Source organism: Rattus norvegicus, chromosome 13 (genome assembly GCF_021556685.1).
Source record: "Rattus norvegicus strain SHRSP/BbbUtx chromosome 13, alternate assembly SHRSP_T2T, whole genome shotgun sequence".
NCBI lineage: Eukaryota > Metazoa > Chordata > Mammalia > Rodentia > Muridae > Rattus > Rattus norvegicus.
Window position 1 is genome coordinate 12,131,780 of NC_141546.1, and position 23,471 is coordinate 12,155,250.

At 36.0% G+C, this 23,471-nt stretch overlaps 1 protein-coding gene across 1 annotated transcript; it reads right to left on the bottom strand.

Moving 5' to 3' along the window:
* Window positions 1–22,737: 22,737 nt before the first annotated feature.
* Ubcl1 (ubiquitin C like 1) lies at window positions 22,738–23,084 on the bottom strand. The gene has a single exon (XM_087582025.1). It carries the CDS (start codon window positions 22,984–22,986, stop codon window positions 22,753–22,755), a length of 234 nt encoding a protein of 77 aa, XP_087438151.1. The 5' UTR covers window positions 22,987–23,084; the 3' UTR covers window positions 22,738–22,752.
* Window positions 23,085–23,471: the final 387 nt, after the last annotated feature.

The window sequence follows — 23,471 nt, forward strand, 5'->3', positions numbered from 1 at the left end:
TATACCAGAGAAAATATCGACACAACCATCAAAGACAATGTAAAACACAAAAATATCCTAACCCAAAACATCCAGGAAATCCAGGACACAGTGAGAAGGTCAAACTTAAGAATAATAGGTATAGAAGAGAGCAAAGACTCCCAACTTAAAGGGCCAGAAAATTTATTCAACAAAATTATAGAAGAAAACTTCTCTAACCTAATGAAAGAGAGGTCAATAAACATAAAAGAAGCTTACAGAACTCCAAATAGATTGGACCAGAAAAGAAATTCCTCCTGTCAAGTAATAGTCAAAACACTGAATGCGTAAAACAAAGAAAGAATATTAAAAGCAGTAAGGGGAAAAAGTCAAGTAACATATTAAGGCTGACCTATCATAATTAAAACAGACTTTTTACCAGAGACTACAAAAAAAGAAGATCCTGGACAGATGTCATACAGACTCAAAGAGAACACAAATACCAGCTGAAGCTACCATATGCAGCAAAACTCTCAATTCACATAGATGGAGAAACCAAGATATTCCATGGCAAAACCAAATTTATACAATATCTTTCTACAAATCCAGCCCTACAAAGCATAATAGATGGAAAGCTCCAACATTCAGAGGGAAACTATACCCTAGAATAAGCAGGAAAATAATCTCCATGCAAGAAATCCAAAAGAAGAAACACACAAACATAATTCCAGGTCTAACAACAACAACAACAAAAAAAAAAAAAACAGGAAGAAACATTCACTATACCTTAATATCTGTTAAAATCGATGGACTCATTTTCCCAATAAAAAGACATAGAGTAACAGAATGGATACGTAAAGAAGACTAAATATTTTGCCTCATACAGAAAACACAAATCAGTGGCCAGGACAGACACTATCTCAGAGCAAAAGACTGGAAAACAATTTTCCAAGAAAATGGTACAAAGAACGAAACTGGAGTAGCCATTCTAATATCAAATAAAATCGACTTTCAACCAAAAGTTATCAAAAACTATAAGGATTGACACTTCATATTCACCAAAGGAAAAATGCACCAAGATGAACCCTTAATCCTAAATATCTAACCCCAAACGCAAGGGCACCTACATTCATAAAAGAGACCTTACTGAAGCTCAAAGCACACATCGTATGTCACACAATAATAGTAGGTGATTTTGACAACCCACTCTAAACAATGGACAGATTATGGAAACAGAAACTAAACAGAGACATAGAGAAGCTAACATAAGTTATGAACCAAATATATTTAACAGATATTTATAGAGCATTTCATCCTAAAACAAAAGAATATACCTTTTTTATTAGTACCTAATGGTACCTTGTCCAAAATTTTCCACACAATAGCTCACAAAACAGGCCTCAACAGATACAAGAAGATTGAAATAATCCTATATATCCTGTCAGATCATTGTGGACTAAGGCTGGTTTTCAATAAAAGCAGTAACAACAGAAAGCCCACATATGCATGGCAGTTAAACAACGTTCTATTCAATGATTACTTGATCAAGGAAAAAATCAAGAAAGAAATTCAAGACTTTTTAAAATTCAATGAAAATGAAGGCACAATATGTCCAATCTTATGGGACACAATGAAAGAAATGCTAAGAGGAAACGCAAAGCTCTGAGTGCCTCCCAATTAAAACTGGAAAGAGCATACATTAGCATCTTGACAGCATACCTAAAGCTCTAGAACAAAAAGAATAAAATACACACAAGAAGAGTAGAATACAGGATATAATCCAACTCAGGGATGAAATCAATGAAGTAGAAACAAAACAGAATATACAAAGAATCAACAAAACCAGGAGCTGGTTCTTTGAGAAAATCAACAATATAGATAAACCCCCTAGCCATTCAACTTAAGTGCACAAAGAGTGTACTGAAATTACAAAAATCAGAAATGAGAAGAGAGACACAACAACACAATCTGAGGAAAGCAAAACAATCATCAGATCCTACTACAGAGGCCTTCATTCAAAAAGATTGGAAATTCTGGAGGAAATGGACAATTTTGTAGACAAATACCAGGTAGCAAATTTAAATCAAGAGCAGAAAACCATCTAAACTATTCCATAAATCTTAAAGAAATAGAAGCAGTTATTAAAAGTCTCCCAATCAATAAAAGCCCAGGACCAGATAGGTTTAGCCCAGAATTCTATCAGACTTTCATCGAAGAACTCATACCAATACTGTCCAAACTATACCACAGTATAGAAACAGAATGACCACTACCCAATTCCTTCTATGATGCCACAATTCTGCTTATACCTAAAAAATACAAACCCAAAAAGGAAAGATAACTTGAGACCAATTTCCCTGATGAATATCAATGCAGAAATATTCAATATTATTCTCACCACCCGAATCCAAGAACACATGGAAATGATCATCCCTCATGATCAAGTAGGATTCATCCCAGGGATGCAGGAATGGTTCAATAGAGAGAAATCTCTCAACTTAAGCCACTATGCAAACAATCTCAAAAGGAAAAACAAAACAAAACAAAACAATACAAAACAAAACAAAACAAAACAAAAAAAAAAAAAAACCCCGCAGGATAGTTTCGTTAGGTGCTGATAATGTATTTGACAAAATTCAACTACCTATTCATGATTAAAGCTTTAGAAAAATTAAGAATTCAATGGACAGATCATGGAAACAGAAATTAAACAGACACATAGACAGATTAAGAGAAGTCATGAAACAAATGGACTTAAGAGATATTTATAGAACATTCTATCCTAAAACAAAAGGATACACATTCTTCTCACCACCTCATGGTACTTTCTCCACAATTGACCATATAATTGGTTATAAAACAGGCCTCAATAGATACAGAAAAATAGAAATAATCCCATGCGTCCTATCAGACCACCACAGGCTAAAGCTGATCTTCAACAACAATAAGGGAGAACGCCCACATATATATGGAAGTGGAACAATGCTCTTCTTAATGATAACTTGGTCAAGGAAGAAATAAAGAAAGAAATTAAGGACTTTTTAGAATTTAATGAAAATGAAGGTACAACATACCTAAACTTATTGGACACAATGAAAACTGAGCTAAGAGGAAAACTCATAGCACTGAGTGCCTGCAGAAAGAAACAGGAGAGAGCATATATCAGCAGCTTGACAGTACACCTAAAATCTCTAGAAGAAAAAGAAGCATGTACACCCAGGAGAAGTACACAGCAGGAAATAATCAAACTCACAGTTGAAATCAACCAAGTAGAAACAAAAAGGACTATACAAAAAGGCAACGGAAGGAAAAGTTGGTTTTTTGAGAAAATCAACAAGATAGATTAAACCCTTAGCCAGACTAATGAGAGGACACAGAGAGTGTGTACAAATCAACAAAATCTGAAATGAAAAAGGAGACATAACTGCAGAATCAGAAGAAATTCAAAACATCATTAGATCTTACTGCAAAAGCCTATATTGAACAAAACTTGAAAATCTGCAGGAAATGGACAACTTCCTAGACAGATACCAGCTACTGAAGTTAAATCAGGAACAGATAAATGATTTAAACAACCCCATAACTCCTAAAGAAATAGAAGCAGTCATAAAAGATCTCCCAACCAAAAAGGCCAAGATCCAGATGGGTTCAGTGAAGAGTTCTATGAGACCTTCATAGAAGACCTCATACCAATACTATCCAAACTATTCCACAAAATTAAAACAGATGAAGCGCTACCTAATTCCTTCTATGAAGCCACATTTACACTTATACCTAAACCACAGAAAGACCCAACAAAGAAAGAGAACTTCAGACCAATTTCCCTTAGGAATATCAATGCAAAAATACAAAATAAAATTCGGGCAAACCGAATCCAAGAACACATCAAAACAATCATCCATCATGGTAACGTCAGCTTCATCCCAGGCATGCAGGGATGGTTTCATATACGGAAAACCAATGTAATCCACTTTATAAACAAATTGAAAGAGAAAAACCACATGATCATTTCAGTAGATGCTGAGAAAGCATTTGACAAAATTCAACAAACCTTAATGATAAAAGACCTGGAAAGAATAGGAATTCAAGCTCCATACCTAGAAATAGTAAAAACCACACAGCAAGCCAGTAGCTAACATTAAACTAAATGGAGAGAAACTTGAAGCAATCCCACTAACATCAGGGACTAGACAAGTCTGCCCACTCTCTCCCTACTTATTCAATATAGTTCTTAAAGTTCTAGCCAGAGCAATCAGACAATAAAAGAAGATCAAAGGGATACAGATTAGAAAAGAAGAAGTCAAAAGATCACTAATTGCAGATGATATGATAGTATATTTGATTCCAAAAGTTCCACCAGAGAACTACTAAATCTGATAAAAACCATCAGCAAAGTGGCTGGGTATAAAATTAACTCAAAGAAATCAGGAGCCTTCCTCTACACAAAAGAGAAACAAGCTGAGAAAGAAATTAGGGAAACTATACCCTTCATAATAGTCCCAAATAATATAAAATACTTCAGTGTGACATTAATAAAGCAAGTGAAAAATCTGTATGATAAGAACTTCAAGCCTCTAAAGAAAGAAATTGAACAAGATCTCAGGAGATGGAAAGATCTCTCATGCTCATAGACTGGCAGGATTAATATAGTAAAAATGGCAATTTTACCAAAAGTGCTCTATATATCTATGCAATCCCCATCAAAATACCAATCCAATTCTTCAGAGAGTTAGACAGAACAATTTGCATATTCATCTGGAATAACAAAAAACCCTGGATAGCTAAATCTGTCCTCAGCAATAAAAAGACTTCTGAGGTAATCACTATCCCTGAACTCAAGCAGTATTACAGAGCAATAGTGATAAAAACTGCATGTTATTGGTACAGGAAGAGGCATATAGACCAATGGAATATAATTGATGTCCCAGAAAGGAACGCACACACTTATGGTCACTTGATTTTTGAAAAAGGAGCTAAAATCATCCAATGGAAAAAAGATACCATTTTCAGCTAACAGTGCTGGTTCAACTGGAGGTCAACATGTAGAAGAATGCAGATCAGTCCATGCTTATCAACCCGTACAAAGCTTAAGCCCAAGTGTATCAAGGACCTCCATATCAAAACAGATGCACTCAAACTAATAGAAGAAAAAGTGGGGAAGAATCTCAAACACATGGGCACTGGAGAAAATTTCCTGAACAAAACACCAATGGCCTATGCTCTAAGATCAAGAATCGACCTATTGGATCTCATAAAATTGCAAAACTTCTGTAAGGCAAGCAACACTGTTGTTAGTATAAAGCACCAACCAACAGATTGGAAAAGATCTTTACAAACCCTACAACTGATAGAGGGCTTATATCCAAAATATACAAAGAACTCAAGAAGATAGACTGCTGGGAGACAAATAACCCTATTAAAAATGGGGTTCAGAGCTAAACAAAGAATTCACAGGTGAGGAATGCTGAATGGCTGAGTAACACCTAAAGAAATGTTCAACATCTTTAGTCATAAGGCAAAAGCAAATCAAAACAATCCTGAAATGAGAATGGCTAAGATAAAAAACTCAGGTGACAGCACTCTCTACTTATTCAATATACTACTCAAAGTCCTAGCCAGAGCATTCATACAACAAATGGAGGTCAAATGGATAGAAAATTTTAAGATAACAATTAAAATATCCTTATTTTCAGATGATTTGATAACTGACCCCAAAAAGTTCCACCAGAGTACACCTATACCTGATAAATAACTTCAGCAAAGTGGCTGGGTTTAAAATTAACTCAAACAAATCAGTAGCCTTCCTCTACTTAAAGGATAAACAGGTTGAGAAAGAAATTAGGAAAATGATACCCTTCCCAATAGTCACAAATACCATACAGTAACTTGGTGTATCCCGAACCAAGCAAGTAAAAGATCTTTATGACATGATCTTCAAGTCTCTAAAGAAAGAAATTGAAGAAGGTCTTAGAAGTTGTAAAGATCTCCCATGCTCTTAGATTGGCAGGATTAATATAGTTCAAACTGACAATTTGCCAAAACAATCTTCAGATTCAATGCCATCCCCATCAAAATTCCAACTCAATTCTTCATAGAGTTAGAAATATCAATTTTCAAATTCATTTGGAATAAGAAATAACTCCCAATAGTGAAAACTATCCTCAACAATAAAAGAACTTCTAGGGAAATTACCATCCAAAACATCAAGTAATATTACAGAGTAATATAATGAGAAAAACTATATGGTATTAGTACAAATACAGTCAGGTAGATCAGTGGAATAGAAATGAAGAATCAGAAATGCGCCCACACACCTGTGGTCAATTGATATTTGACAAGTTGTTAAAACCATCCAGTGGATAAAGGATAGCATTTTCAACAAAAGTTGCTGATTTAGCTGGAGGTCAGCATGTAGAAGAATGAAAGTTGACCCATTCTATTGCCCTGTACAAAGCATAAATCCAAGTGGATCCATGACCTCCACATAAAACCAGATATCATAAAATTAACAGAAGAAAAAGTGAGAAATAGACTCGAGCACATGGGCACTCGGAAAATATCCTGAACAAATGGCTTATGTTCTAAGATCAATAATCGACAAATGGAATCTCATAAAACTACAAAGTTTCTCTAAGGCAAAGTACACTGTCTTTAGGACAAAATGGCAACCGAAAGATTTTAGAAAGCTCTTTGCTAATCCTATATCTGATAGAGGGCTAATATCCAAAATAAATAAAGAAATCAAGAAGTTATTTTCCAGGAACCAAATAATCCTATTAAAAAATGGGGTATTGAGATAAACAAAGCATTCTCAGCTGAGGAATATTGAATGACTTAGAAGTACCCAAAAAAGTGTTCAACATCCTTAGTCATCAAGGAAATGCAAGTCAAAACAACCCTGAGATTCCACCCTACACCAGTCAGAATGTCTAAGATAAAATCTCAGATGATGGCTGATGCTGTCAAGGATGTAGTAAAAGAAGAATACTCCTCCATTGTTGGTCGGATTGAAAACGGGTACAACCACTCAGGAAATCAGTCTGGAGGTTCCTCAGAAGATTGGACATTATACTACCTGATGACCCAACCACACCTCTTTTGGGCATATACCCAAAAGATGATCCAACATAAGACAAAGACACATGCTCCCCTATGTTCATAGCAGCCTTATTTATAATAGCCAGAAGCATGAAAGAACCCAGATGCCCTTCAATAGAGGAATCGATACAGAAAATGAGGTACATCTTCACAATGGAGTACTAGCCTAGCCAGCTATCAAAAAAAATGATTTCGTGAAATTCATAGGCAAATGGATGGACCTAGAAAATATTGTTCTGAGTGAGTCACCCCTATTACAGAAAAATACACCTGGTATGCACTCACTAATAATTGGATATTAGCCCAAAAGCTCGAAATACCCAAGCAACATTACACAGACCACATAAAGCTCAAGAAGAAGGACAACTGATGTGCAGATGCTTCTGTTCTTCTTAAAAGGTAAAAAAAAAGTATTCATAGGATGGTATATGGAGCCAATGTTGGGAGCAGGACTGAAGGAATGGCCATTCAGTCACTACCCACATAGATATACAGCCTATTTATTTGTACAACCACCAAAACTAGACAATATTGATGGAGCCAATAAGTGCATTCTGACAGGAGCCTGATATAGCTGTTTTCTGAGAGGCAGAGCCAGAGCATGTCACATATAGAATTGAACACTAGGAGCAATCCACTGAACTGACAACAGGGTCCCTGTTGGAGTAATTAGAGAAAGGACCGAATCAGATGAAGAGGCTTGTAATCCCATAAGAACAACAATACCAACCATCCTAATTCCTCAAGACTAAACCACTAACCAAAGACTATACATGGACAGACCCATGGCTCCAGCTGGATATGTAGCAGAGGATAGTCTTGTTGGGCACCAATAGAAGGAGAAACCCTTGGTCCTGTCAAGGCTGGACCTCTTAGTGTAGTCCCCTACACTGGGCAGGAAGGGGAGCGAGGCAGGAAGAGGTTTGGGGAGGATTCACCTTCATAGAAGAAGGGGACAGGATTTGGGTAGAGGGCTTTTGGCCAGGAAACCAGGAAAGAGAATAACATTTGAACTGTTAATAAAAATACCAAATAAAACAATAAATAAAAGTAAATTATAAAATAGTGTATGAACTTAAGTAAGTTTTAACCATCATGTTTTCTATTAATTTTTAGTGACCTGCTTTGTTTGCAGAGAAATAACATGCATAATTTAAATCTAATAATTGAGTTGTTCTATGTCCTATATATCATTTCTTTCTGTAATGTTAATTATAAATTATCTCATGGTGTGTGAGCCATTGTGTGGCTCACAATCATTCATAACTAGTTCTGTGGAATTTGGTGCCCTCTTCTGGCTGCTATGTGTACTCTTATTGAGAATGGTACCAACTGATAAAAAGTACATTATGAATATTTGTTAATAAATGCATGTTAGAATATCAACATTTTCATAAATTTGAATCCCATGGCATGCCCTTAAGTACATAAAATGCAAAGTGAGCTTTCTTTGAATAGAATGAATTTTCATCAGTGAGAAGTTAGTGTAGAAAGATAATCCATATATTAAGAGAATTTGCTTCCCTCCATAGCACCCTGGTTCTTTTCTTAGTTCATGATGGTGCCTCACAATCATCCATAGCTAGTTCTGTGTACTCTGGTGCTCTCTTCTGGCCCTTATGGGGACTGCTGATACCTAATGCATAGAAAAACAAGCAAGCAAAATATTGTTACACACAAAATAAAATTTAAGACAGTCCTTTTTAAAATTCAAGTTATATTAAACTATATTTACATATTTATTTCTGTGTGGTGATATCCAGAGTGTGTAGGTCAAAGCATAACTTTGTTGTGGTTTCTCTCCTTCCACCATGTAAGCTCAGATTCTTCTTACACCCTATCATCCCTAACAACCCTAACATCTCACTTCCACCCCAGCCCTTTTCTTGCATATGTGCTAGTGTGTTATAAATATCACAGCATTATTTGACTCTTACTGTGCCAGTCAACCTTTCTTCTTTAGTAATACAATTTATTCCATTTACACTTTATTTTATTGCTTATATGACACAAATTCCTTTGTTTTCTTTCCTTTGGACTCTCATTTCCGGTGATGTTTGAATTTATCTCATCATGACATTCTCTCTTATTAGTATTTTAGCATATGTGTTAGAAATTTTGGAACGTGGTTTCAAGGTAAGCAAGTTTAATGCTGTGAGATGTGCTAAGTGTCACAGAAATATAGGATCTTAGATTGGTTCAATTTCAACTGTTCATGGCATACTACTGTAGAATAATTTGATTCTACTTCAATGAATTTTTAAGCCAATATTCTAATGACTTCATATAGTCAGAGGTCACGTAGGTATAGCCAGGGACATCCTTCACACATCTGTTATTTCTCAGTTCATGCCAGGCATCCTCTCAGACACCATTGCTTCAATTTTTCCTTTTATTCTCCCTGAAGCAAGATCATTCAACTGCAGTTGTAAAACAAATATTTTACTTTTGTTCTTCAGAGATTTTCCTGTTTCATTTGTGTCTCTTTTCTCATTCAAAGGGCTTGATTTTTTGTGTATGGGGAAGTTCAAATCATTGCTCCTATTTCTTAGCCCTCCTCACCTCTGGGTTTCATTAATAAATCCATGTTTGTATAATTTTTAAATTTTTATTATATTAAATTAAATTTTACACAAAAATCTTTGAGTTGGAAAAAATAAGCATACTTATTTTGTGAGGCCAGAGACAGAAAAAAATATTTTCTCCCCCTATGTGGGTCCCAGGTGATGGGAAGCATATTAACACACTGAACTATCTTGCAAACCCTAGGTTTTCTTTAATTTGGTCTAAAATGTCTGGGATCCTTAAATCTGTAAATTTCTTTGACAATTTTCTAATCTTCTTCCTTTACTAAACTCTTTAAACATTCTGTTTTTCAAATCTTTTTTTTTCCATTTACTTAAAGTATTTAAAGGAACTGTGCCTTCCACCAATTTTTTTCACTTCTCAGCCCCTCTCCAGCACCTGTCATTTTACTCTGGGTTTGAAATGCTCACTCCAATAGTCTGAATATTCTGTATGAAAAAATCATTTTCTATTAAAAGAAAGGAAAAGAAAATAGAAATTGACAGAGAAAGGGAGGATTAAATTTGTAGGAAGGAATAAGGTGATAGAGTACTCTAAAGGTAGTTTCTCCTTCAATTAAAGGAAAAAAAAAACATAAGATCAAATTAACATTCTATGAAAACCCTGAGATGTCTATGCACTCAAGTAGGCACTCAGTGATGTGAGTGCCTATGAATCCGCTGTGCTCCTGTAAGAAAGCACTCATTTACATTTTTATTAGTAGCCACAATGAAATAATTGTTTTTCAGAAATAGAAGTCGGTGATGTTGCTTTGATCTGTTATTGAGTCCATCTATGTTGTTAAGATGTTTCTTCACATCTCTCCAGGAAAAGTACCTCAGACATTACCATTCTTTTCATTAAATTCCTTTCTTTTTCTTATTCTATGGCAGTGACTTGAACATTATGTTGGTAGAAGTTCTTGTTGTTATTGTTGTTGGTGGTAATTATATCTTAAAGCTGACTAATTTTTGATAGGGAGATCAAAGGTTATAAAGTCAAGAATGGTCCTGATCAAACTCAATGTGTTATTAAGACCTATTAAAATTTACTTGATTTAACACACTATGAAAATTGCCTGTTAATAAAATATATTTTTCTCCAGAGCTGAGGACCGAACCAAGGGCCTTGCACTTGCTAGGCAAGTGCTCTACCAATGAGCTAAATCCCCAGCCCAAAATATATTTTAATATAACTCTTTTTACCTGTGTTGAATTTTTTTCTCAGGCATCAACACTGTATCTTTCTTGACTTTCCTGATTTCCTTGGATAATCAAACAATGATTAAAAGCAGCTTCAAAAAGAAAAAGATGTATTGGCTAGTACTTCTGTAGTACAGTCCTTCATAGACAGAAACCAAAGCAGGAGCTCAGAACTTGGACTGGTATTAGACACTGAAGCAGAAATATAATGTTCCTTACTGATTAACTCTCTCTGGCTTATTCAGACTCTTTGTTTATACAGCAGCAGTTTGCATAGCAATGACACTGTCAACACTGAGGCTGATCTTTCTACATCAATTAGAAATTAAGAAAGTTCCCTCACCTTCTTGCTAATCCACAAGATATTCTACTCAGGGAATTTCTTGAAGTGAGGCTCCCTCCATTCAGGTGTGTCAAATCAATAAGAAATTAACTAGGGCAGATTTTTTCCTCATAATTATCTTTCAAAAATCTTGACTTTATTTTTTATTGGTCTTATCCTGAGTATATCATGCCTATTAATTTGTGACTTTGATGTGTAGAAGCATCTGGAATTCAAAATATCCAAGGAAACAAAGTAACAAGTTAAGTTTCTCACTAAATTTCTATCCATTTCTCCTTTAAAATGCACAGTGTCAAACTCAGTTGCTTTGGAAAACCATTATGTATCGATACAATTTCCTTATTAATTTGCTTCAAATTTTGAAGGGGTTTGTTTGTTTGTTTTTTGTGTTTTGTTGTTGGTTTTTGGTTTTTTTTGTGTGTTTTCTAAATTTTAAAAGAGAGTCCACAAACATGTTTTGTCGTGGTCCAAGTCCCAAGTAATTTGAGAATTTGTTGCTTGATATTGTTCTTGTTTCTACTACTCAGCACTGAAATTGCAATTCCTAAATAATATCCTGTATACAATAAATGAACAAGTATAAGTGACTTCTCACCAAAGCTTACTAAGAAAAACATGTTTTATCATGCTGGTCTTAATCTTTGAGGGATACTCTTCTAGCATATATTTTGTTAGAAAATATATGTTGATTATTGAGAAATCCAAAGTGTTAGACTCATGAGATGGCTAAATATGTACAGGCAATTGTGGTCATACTGACAACCTGAATTCCATCCCCCCACCTACATGATAGGAGAAAACTGACTCGTTGTTTACCCCTTATGTTCATTTGTTTACCATAGCACAACTGCATGAATAACACACACACACTCACACACACACACACACACACACACACACAAAACACACACATACAGATGCACAGATGCACACAAAACACATGCAAATACTCAAAAATATAATTTTAAAATATGGAAAAGAAATTATTTAAGAAAAGAACATAACTGTTTTATTAAAGAAAACAATAGGTTAAAGTTCTTTGATACATGTAATGTATGAAATTTACAAAATAATAACTATGTGAAGCAGTCCCTATACATACTGCCCCTAGTTGCATACATAACAGTTATTGATTTTTTTGTTTCTTGAAAAATGATATATATTTACCATATATACTTCTTAGCAGTCATATTTTTAAAAAAAATATTTCATGACAGTAGTTCTATTTATCTTTGAAAACAATGCAATTACTGCAAAATGTTATGGTTTTAAAATAGTGCCATATTACAAAAACATAAAAAATACATTCACGTTGTAGAATCATAATACATCAATTATTTTAGAAATATAATGTACATGAACCCATTCTCTGCATAAGATCTACTATCTATAATTTAAAAAAAAAATCTGAGAGGCCAGGGACAACCTGATAAAAATTAGAATGCACATAATTTTTGTGTGCTTTAGAGAACTAGGTAAATTAAGCACTTGGCATACTATTTTTCTTTGACTTGAAAGTCATTAGAGAAAAATAACTACTTCCTACATAATATCTGAGATTGAAAGGCTTCACCTAGAGAGATGGGAAATGGTCCTACGAGTGGTATCTCCAGACACCAGACATCCAGCTCCTGTGTGAATTGGCAAAGCAGTTTATCAAAAAGAAGTGCCACTTTTGTAAATTAGCATATTATAATGATATTGGTTTAAAATATCTATCTGTGCTAAGTAAATTTCTAAAATAATTACAAAAATAAATGATGCCAACATCAAGGATGCTACCTTCGAACTTTTAAAATAGAGAGCAATGACAAGAGAAGTTAGTGGTAAGTATAAAGTCTTAGAAAGAACTTTTGAAATAAAAAAATTAGGGCTGGGACTACAGAATGAATATCTTGTATTTGTAATGTCCTGGATCCATTCTTTATGATGAAACAAAATAGTATAAGAAAAATTAAAGCGTTTGATGTGACTGGGTTGATGGCTTGGTTAATAAAGTGTTGGGCATGAAGGTATGAGCTCCTGATTCAGAGCCTTGGTGCCAATATGAGAAGCTGCAAAGTGACATGTAACTCATCGCAATTCTGAGGAGGCAGAGATGAGAGAATACCTGACAGCTATCCAGGCCAGGCCAACTGTGAGGTCCAGATTCAGTGAGAAACTCAGTCACAAAGAAACTTCATAGTGACTAATTAAGGAAAGTAACTGATAATCACAGTAGATTTTGCAAACATGTATACACGCGTGCACACACACACACACACACACACACACACACACGGATACACATGTACACACATGTATACTTGTATACAAAAATGAACACACATGTTTAAGTCTCTATATGTAAATCATACACACAAGTATACCTGCATGTACATATACAGAAATCATCACACTCACAAATAAAGAGAATGAATAAATAATTTTTAAACATCAGTGTTTGTGGCAATCAGAGGACAATTTTGGTCGTTGGTTATTGCTACCATGAAGCTTCTGACTCAGGGTCTCAGGCTTGTATGCAAGTTATTTTTACCTCAGAGGCATCTTTTTGGCCTTTTGTTTTGTATGTTTTTGATTTTTTTTTTTGTTTTAATGAAAGAAAGTGAACAATATTAGATGAGATTCTTAAGAGGGTACCTTCATTAAAAGAGGTGACAGGACATCCCTGTGTGTGGCTTTTTAGATCTGTAGGTAGGGTATTTGAGGGTAAACTTTAGTGTGCATAGCCTTAGGTGCACAGTCACATCCTAGGTAGAATCAGCAGTTGAGGCTCAAGTAGGAGACGGTGACTTCCCAATTGCAAGAATCTTTCAATGGTTATAAGTTTTCTGACTAGATATTTAATATTCAGGAAGAACCTCAGCATTCATAAGATCAATAATCAGAATTTGTCTCTGAACATCTAAGGAAAATGAGGAAATTCAGCTGGGCACCCATGAGACAGATACTTTCACTTTGGAAGTACAATTTAGTAGGTTATCTTAGATATTAGGCAGAAATCCAGCCCCTGTACCTCACCTGAGAATGGCCATAGAGTTGTTTCTAGTGGAAGAGGCATCTTTGAGGGAGGGTGAAAAATAAGAGCTAAATAGTTGCTCTTGGCAATTGTCTGTGGTAAAGTGTGGTAGGTATTGGGAGATATCTTCCTTTTCACCTTGCCTTTTTTCCCCCTGCAACAGTGGAGTGAGGAAAGGGGATGAGTTTGTCATGCCCCTCATTGGTGGGAGAGTGGGCCCTGAAACTCAACTGGGCAACACAATGGAGCTTGTACTGAAGGAAAAGGAATGGGTGAACAAGTCCCTTGATGGCTATCTATAGGTACGGGTCATGGTGAACAGAATCTTGAACACATGAGAGGAGAACTGACTTGGTTTCCTACCTATAGCAAAATTTGGTGTCCAGCCTGAACAGTGCTGGAGAGGTAGTCCTCATGGTGCAAATAAGGCAGAGCAAGTGGGCTGACTATATCAGCTACCACCCATGCCAAGACCCAGGAATTTGAGTCATTTCACCCCCAAATCTATAACATCTGTGAACTTTTTGGACACATGGAAGGGCTGGTTCTAATGACACAAAGCTGCAGGCTCTCAATGACACAGGGAAACAATAGGATAAACATGAAGAGTCCTGTTGAGGATCAAATACTGATAGTGACACAGAATCCACAGATCTTGAACCAGTCCAATGAGTCATTGCAATGGACATTAATAAGTAAAGATGTGTGGATAAAGGGATATATTGAGCGATACACTACGGCTTCAACTACAAAATGTTTTCTATGCTCTGTTTTGTTTTATTTATTTATTCATTTTGTTCATGTGCTTTTACTTGGAGGTTTTCCAAGGGTTGAGGGGAATACCGAGTTACAGAGAAATGAGTGGGACTGGGAAACATGATAGGAAAGTCACAAAGAATCAATAACAAGTTAAAATGACAAGTGAAAAGACAAAAACATTTCAAAGTAAAAAGTATAACCTGGTGTCTAAGAACATCATTTATAACCTTTACATGTATGCACAGTATAAGGAGACTTTTACAACTGAGTTATATATATATATATATATATATATATATATATATATATATATATATATATATACTGATATGCTATTATGAAATATCGTGATCTACAATGATATTTGTATAAAATATTTCTAAGTGCTTTTGTTGTGGAACTATAAATTCTTCTTTGTATATAAAGATTGGTCCTGTCTATATTTCTCTTTTTTAGTACCATTCCATATATTTTCTTGGTCCTCACTTGCATATCGTTCACTGTTTTGATTAAACATGTCATAAGTCATCATCCCTTTTCTCAAACTAATTTTTAAATTTCCAATCTGTACAGAAATGCAAAGGGGTATGGGAATGGGAAATAGCTGCCAAAAGCCTTACTGAATTGCTTCAGTAGCTTCATCAGCTCAATGTTTGATTGTATGAATAGAGATAATGTCACTGGGGAAAGCAGATAGCTCTGTCAAGGTATTTGCAATAGGATGTTTTCTATTCACTTAAAAATGTTCTGTGTTAAACTGGAAAATATATATTTTATGTAGATCAAGCAGGAAAGTTAGAAAGGAGTTAATACTAATTACTGTTTTCCCAGAGGAGTAGTTTGATTTAATAAGCTCATTTCAGGGGATAAAACATCTGTAACATCAGCTGTAAGGAATATGACACTTTTTGACCTCTGTGGGCACCTGCATGGATATATGCATGCTGCATACACACATAGACACATGGATTAAAAAAAATTAAGTAACGAAAGTGGGGCCAGAGATATTTCTTGTGAATAGAGTACTTGGTGTGTTTTTTTTTCAATGAAACTAGATTTGGTTTCCAGAACTTCCATTGTGTCTAACAATCACCTGTAATTTCAATTTTGCTTAAAAGCCAGAAATGTGATTCTTCATTTCATGATACTGACAAGAGTTTTCAACATTATTTTCTCATCAATGAATATGAAGTTGCCAGTGCTCTGGAAGAAATGCAGGTTGTTCATTTTGTCAAATGTATTACCTTCTAGTCCTAGTTCAATTAATATTTCTTTGGCAAGAAAGAATATTCAATTTCCTCATATTGTATTTCTTTTTTTGAATTTTCTTGACTTTTCAGGTTTATATGACTTAAAGATTTTGTACTTGAAGCTATTAACTACTGAAATGACTGTCCTGACAGATAGTCTCACCGGTGCAATAGTGGCATGAACATTTTGGGAATAACTGACTACTTTTTTATTAGACTTAAATTCTCACTTCACAAAGTAAAACCTATAAACATCACTATTAGCAAAACAAGACTCTAAGGATAGAAAAGTTAGATTCTAGGGAAGAATTTACTTACCAAATGATCATGGTATTAAATAGAATTCCAATGACTTATAACCAAAGATCAATGAGTCTTTTAAATATCTAATCAGCTTCTATTTCAATGACAAATATACAGAGATTGGCAACGAAGGCTCAGTAAAAGAGACTATAAGATTTTCACACATAAATAATACTTATACAATGTACCATCTACCAAAGTCCCATGTATCATCAAGCAAAAGGGAATCAAAACTAGATAAACCAACCAAGCATGGTTCTAACCACATAGCAGAGGAAAGCCTTGTCAGACATCAAAAGGAGATGTCCTTGATCTTGTGAATGCTTGGTGCCCCAGTGAAGGGAAATGCCAGAGCAGGGAGGTGGAGTCAGGGATGGGGGGAGACATCCTGAGAGAAGCAGAGGGAGGGTGATGGGTTGGCAGTTTCCGGAGGGGAAACCGGGAAAGTGAATAACATTTGAAATGTAAACAAATAAAATATCCAATTTAAAAAAAGAAAAAAATAGGTAAAACTATAGGCAACAGATGAATAAAAAGTAGTGTTCTCAAAATCGGAAATGAAAAGGGAGACATAACTACAGAAACAAAAAACACCATCAGATCCTACTACAAAAGCCTATATTCAACAAAACTTTAAAATCTCCAGGAAATGGACAATTTCCTAGACAGATATCAGGTACTGAAATTAAATCAGGAACAGATAAACCATTTAAACAACCCCATAACTCCTAAAGAAATAGAAAGAGTCATTAAATATCTCCCAACCAAAAAGCTACCAGGTCCAGATGGGTTCTGTGCAGAATTCCATCAAACCTTCATAAAAGAACTCATACCAATACTATCCAAACTTTCCACAAAATTAAAACAGATGGAGCACGACCTAATTCCTTCTATGAAGCCACAATTACTCTCATACCTAAAGCACACAAAGACCCAACAAAGAAAGAGAACTTCAGACCAATTTCCCTTATGAATACTGATGCAAAAGTACTCAATAAAATTCATGCAAACTGAATCCAAAAACAAATCAAAACAATCATCCATCATGATCAAGTAGGGTTCATCCCAGGCATGTAGGGATGGTTTACTATATGGAAAACCATCAACGTAATCCACAATATAAACAAATGGAAAGATAAAAACCACATGACCATTTCACTAGATGATGAAGAAGCATTTAACACAGTTCATAATCCCTTCATGATAAAAGTCCTGAAAAAAATATGTATTCAAGGCCCATACCTAAACATAGTAAAAGACATATAGAGGAAAGCAGTTGCTAACATTAACTAAATGGAGAGAAACTTGAAGGAATCCCAGTAAAATCAGGGAGTAGACAAGGCTGCCCACTCTCTCACTACTTATTTAATATAGTTCTTGAAATTCTAGCCAGAGAAAACAGACACCAAAAGGAGATCAAGGGGATACAGATTGGAAAAGAAGAGGTCAAAATATCACTATTTGCAGATGATATGATAGTATATTTAAGTGATCCCAAAAGTTCCACCAGACAACTACTAAAGCTGATAAAAAACTTCAGCAAAGTGGCTGGGTATAAAATTAACATAAAGAAATCAGTAGCCTTCCTCTATACAAAAGAGAAACAAGCCGAGAAAGAAATTAGGGAAATAACAACCTTCATAATAGTCCCAAATATTATAAAGTACCTCGGTGTGACTTTAACCAAGCAAGTAAAAGATCTGTACAATAAGAACTTCAAGACTCTGAAGAAAAAAACTGAAGAAGACCTCAGAAGATGGAAAGATCTCCCATGCTCATGGATTGGCAGGATAAATATAGTAAAAATGGCCAATTTACCAAAAGCAACCTACAGATTCAATGCAATCCCCATCAAAATACCAATCCAATTCTTCAAAGAGTTTGACAGATCAATTTGCAAATTCATCTGGAATAACAAAAAACCCAGGATAGGTAAAGCTATCCTCAACAATAAAAGGACTTCAGGGGGAATCACTATCCCTGAACTCAAGCAGTATTACAGAGCAATAGTGATAAAAACTGCATGGTATTGGTACAGAGATAGACAGATAGACCAATGGAATAGAACTGAAGACCCAGAAATGAACCCACACACCTATGGTCACTTGATTTTTGACAAAGGATCCAAAACCATCCAATGGAAAAAAGATAGCATTTTCAGCAAATGGTGCTGGTTCAACTGGAGGTGAACATGTAGAAGAATGCATATCGATCTATGCTTATCACCCTGTACAAAGCTTAAGTCCAAGTGGATCAAGGACCTCCACATCAAACCAGATACACTCAAACTAATAGAAGAAAAAATGGGGAAACATCTCTAACACATGGGCACTGGAGAAAATTTCCTGAACAAAACACCAATGACTTATGCCCTAAGATCAAGAATCGACAAATGGGATTTCATAAAACTGCAAATCTTCTGTAAGGCAAAGGACACTGTGGTTAGAACAAAATGACAACCAACAGATTGGAACAGAACTTTAACAATCCTACAACAGATAGAGGGCTTATATCCAAAATATACAAAGAACTCAAGAAGTTAGAATGCAGGGAGACAAATAACCCTATTAAAAATGGATTTCATAGCTAAAAAAGAATTTACAGCTGAGGCATGTCAAACGGCTGAGAAAGACCTAAAGAAATGTTCAACATCTTTAGTCATAAGGGAAATGCAAATCAAAACAACCCTGAGATTTCACCTCACACCAGTGAGAATGGCTAAGATCAAAAACTCAGGTGACAGCAAATGGTGGCAAGGATGTGAAGAAAGAGGAACACTCCTTCATTGTTGGTGGGATTGCAGACTTGTACAACCATTCTGGAAATCATTCTGGAGGTTCCTCTGAAAATTGGACATTGAACTACCTGAGGATCCAGCTATACCTCTCTTGGGCATATACCCAAAAGATGCCCCAACATATAAAAAAGACACATGTTCCACTATGTTCATAGCAGCCTTCTTTATAACATCCAAAAACTGGAAAGAAGCCAGATGCCCTTCAACGGAGGAATGGATACAGTAAATGTGGTACATTTATACAATGGAATATTACTCAGCTACCAAAAACAATGACGTTATGAAATTCACAGGCAAATGGATGGAACTGGAAAATGTCATCCTGAGTGAGGTAACCCAATCACAGAAAAACACACATGATATGCACTCTTTGATAATTGGCTATTAGCCCAAATGCTTGAATTACCCTAGATGCACAGAAACTCAAGAAGGATGACCAAAATGTGAATGTTTCACTCCTTCTTTAAAAGGGGAACAAGAATACCCTTGGCAGAGAATATGGAGGCAAAGTTTAAAATAGAGGCAGAAGGAACACCCATTCAGAGCCTTCCCCACATGTGGCTCATACTTATACAACCACCCAATTAGATAAGATGGATGAAGCAAAGAAGTGCACTCTGGCAGGAACTGGATGTAGACCTCTCCTGAGAGACACAGCCAGAATACAGCAAATATATACAAATAAATACAGCGAATGCCAGCAGCAAACCACTGAACTGAAAACACGACCCCTGTTTAAGGAATCAGAGAAAGGACTGGAAGAGCATGAAGGGGCTCGATACCCCATGTGAACAACAATGCCAACCAACCAGAGCTTCCAGGAACCTAGCCACTACCCAAAGACTATAAATGGACTGACCCTGGCCTCCAACCTCATAGATACCAATGAATAGCCTAATAAGAGCACCAGTGGAAAGGGAAGCCCTTGGTCCTGCCAAGACTGAACTCTCAGTGAACATGATTGTTGCGGGGCGGGCAGTAATGGGCAGAGGATTTGGAGGGGAACACGTATATAGAAGGGGAATGGGAGGGGTTAGGGAGATGTTGGCCCGGAAAGCTGGAAGGGGAATAGCAATCAAAATGTAAATAAATACTCAAGTTAATAAAGATAAAAAAGTGGACAAGTTAGGTGAAATACAAAGTTATGTGTATGAATCTCAGTATTCTCATAAAATTATCGGGAGATTAAAAGTATGTCAGTTTTTTTTCCCCTTGGTTTCCTAAAAGAGACACAAATGGTATGTACTAGAAATCAAAACAGGGCATTTTAAAAACCCTACATTTTTTTATGATTGGAGTGAAAAAAGTAGAATTTTCTCAGGTGTTAGATTTTTCTATAATTTATTAACATTACATTAAGAGCAGTATATGTTTTTTTTTTTTTCTTTTCTTTTTTTTTTTTCGGAGCTGGGGACCGAACCCAGGACCTTGCACTTGCTAGGCAAGCGTTCTACCGCTGAGCTAAATCCCCAACCCTCAGTATATGCTTTTTATTTTATTACAAAGTCACCAAAATGTTCACTTCCTGATAGAGATTTGATCTCAGCACAATAATAGGACCAGAAAGACAGTTCTGCATTTTTCTGTAGCTCTTGATGCTCAGGAACAAAAAAGGTGTAAACCTCAGACAAGAAAAATCTCAGGAGCACTAATTTTCTACAGCTCATTGTGGTGATTTGAATAAAAAATCCCCCCCACATTCCCATAAGGAGTGGCACTCTTAAACTATATAGCCATGTGTGAGTAGGTGTAACCTTTTGGAGGAAGTGTATCACTGGTTTCAGAGGCCCAAAACAAGTCTTCAGAAGCTTAGCTTTGGGTTTTTGAAGCCCAAAACAGGACTTGTTACATTTTTTCATGATGCCTACTGATGCAGATGTAGAACGTTTAGTTAACCATTTAACACCATATCTGTATTCTTCCTACCCTACTTCTTATCTTATCAACACTGGAGTAAACCTCTGAACTGTATGTCAACCCCAATTAAATTATATTCTTTGTAAGAGTTTAGACGATCTTAGTGTCTCTTCACAGCAAAAGACATACTAAGACACCAATGAAAGCCATGTATCTTATCTATGAATCTCTAACCATTTCAACTATTCACTGTACCAAACTCCTTACAAAATTGCAATTATTAAGAGCATGGGTCTTTTCCTCAAAATATTTTCTTATGTAGACATTTTCTTAGTAAAAAGTGAAATTGGAAATAGTATGGTTATTTTGTAATGTCCATGAAAACCTTTTGAAATGCTCTTTTCTCCTGGATGAAGTATAGTATACTAGATAACACAGCATCATACTGAGATTTAGCCTTTTGACCCAGACACACTAACATGCTTCACAACTTTGCCCAATATGCTTCACTTCTGAAGAGTCCTATTTCCTCATATGTGTTGTTTGTGCAAAAGACATCTGCTTTCTTTGGATGTTGTGTGAACTGTACTTGTGTCACTAGATCTCATCATCCATAATGCAGAAAATTCCCAGAAACAGCAGAGTATTTGTTCAACACTACATAGTTAGAAACACCTTAGACTCTCCAGTCAGGGACTCAAAATAGGAACTCTAAACTGTAAGTGTAAGGGGCTGCAGAGATATCTCAGACTTTAAGAGCACTGGTTCCTGTTGAATATAAACATTTCCCAGCACTATCAAGGCACTTTCTGTCTATCTGTCACTCGTGCTAAAAAGGATTTGAAAGACTATTCTGTTCTCCCAAACATTGTAAGCGGACATGAATAATGAAAAACACCCATACACATGAAATAATGATGAAATTTTTAAAAATTAAGTTATTTACATGGGGACTGGAGAGATGATCCAGTGATTAAAAGCACTGTCTGCTCTTCCAGAGGTCCTGAGTTAAATTCTCAGCAACAACATGGTAGTTCAAAACCATCTGTAATGGGATCCGATGCCCTCTTCTGGTGTGTCTGAAGACAGCTACAGTGTACTCATTTACATAAAATAATTAATTATTAAAATATACTTAAAATAACTACTGTATCCTCATAAAATATTAGTAGATATGTGGCATTTCCCAGTCCAAAAATTTCAGCACAGAAATAGCATGCATGTGCAATAGGTACATGTTTCTGTGATTGAATGTTTCTCACTTCATCCAAAATCTATAATGTGCTTTCCAGGGTTAAAGAGAAGGCTCAGTAGGTAAAGTACTTAGTGTAATCGCATTCAAATATTGACTTTGGATTCCCAGATGACAAAGATAAACAGACACAATAGAATATTGTCTTAGTTAGGATTTTAAAGCTGTGAAAAGACACTATGACTATGACAACCTTTTTTTTTTGCTTATCATGCAAAAAACCTTTATTAACATTTTTAACAGAAGTTCAGCTATTACTGAAACTTGTAATTTCTAAACTTAAATTGGGGCAAATGGCTAGAGTGCAGAGCAATGCCATCAGTGCCTGCCGGGAATGCAGACTGAAGAATTAATAGTCAACCCTCAGGCGGAGGACTAGGTGCAGGGTTGACTTTTTCTGGATGTTGTAGTCAGAGAGGGTGCGGCCATCTTCCAGCTGCTTGCAGGCAAAGATGAGCCTCTGCTGGTCAGGGGGGATGCCCTCCTTATCCTGGATCTTGGCCTTCACGTTCTTGATGGTGTCACTGGGCTCCACCTCCAGGGTGATGGTCTTGCCGGTCAGGGTCTTCACGAAGATTTGCATTTTGACCTGTTAACGAATGCTATGGAGGCACAAACTGCCCAGCGCGTCGAAACACCCTCACAGAAAGACCTCGGATCCGGACAAAGCCTCTTGTCACTTGACTCTGACAACTCTTATAAAGACAACATTTAATTGGGGCTGGCTGTAAAGTTCTGTCCATTATCATTAAGGCAGGAACATGGCAGCATCCAGGTAGGCATGGTGCAGGAGGAACTGAGAGTTCTACATCTTCATCTGGATGCTGCTGGCAGAATACTTACTTCCAGGCAGCTAGGGTGAGGATCTTAAGCCCACACCTAAAGTGAACCACATAGTCCAAAAAGGACACACCTCCTAATAGTGCCACTCCCTGGTCCAAGCGTATACAAACTATTACACATATATTTGCAGGTTAAGTGTTGGGGATTGGTTAAAGACTAGGGGTTCATCGATACTCATGGACATTACAGCCTAACTGAAATGCAAAGCTTCCAGTTCAGTGATAT

Excerpts from the sequence above, each read along its gene's own strand:
- Ubcl1 (XM_087582025.1), bottom strand. The coding sequence starts at position 22,986 with ATGCAAATCTTCGTGAAGACCCTGACCGGCAAGACCATCACCCTGGAG.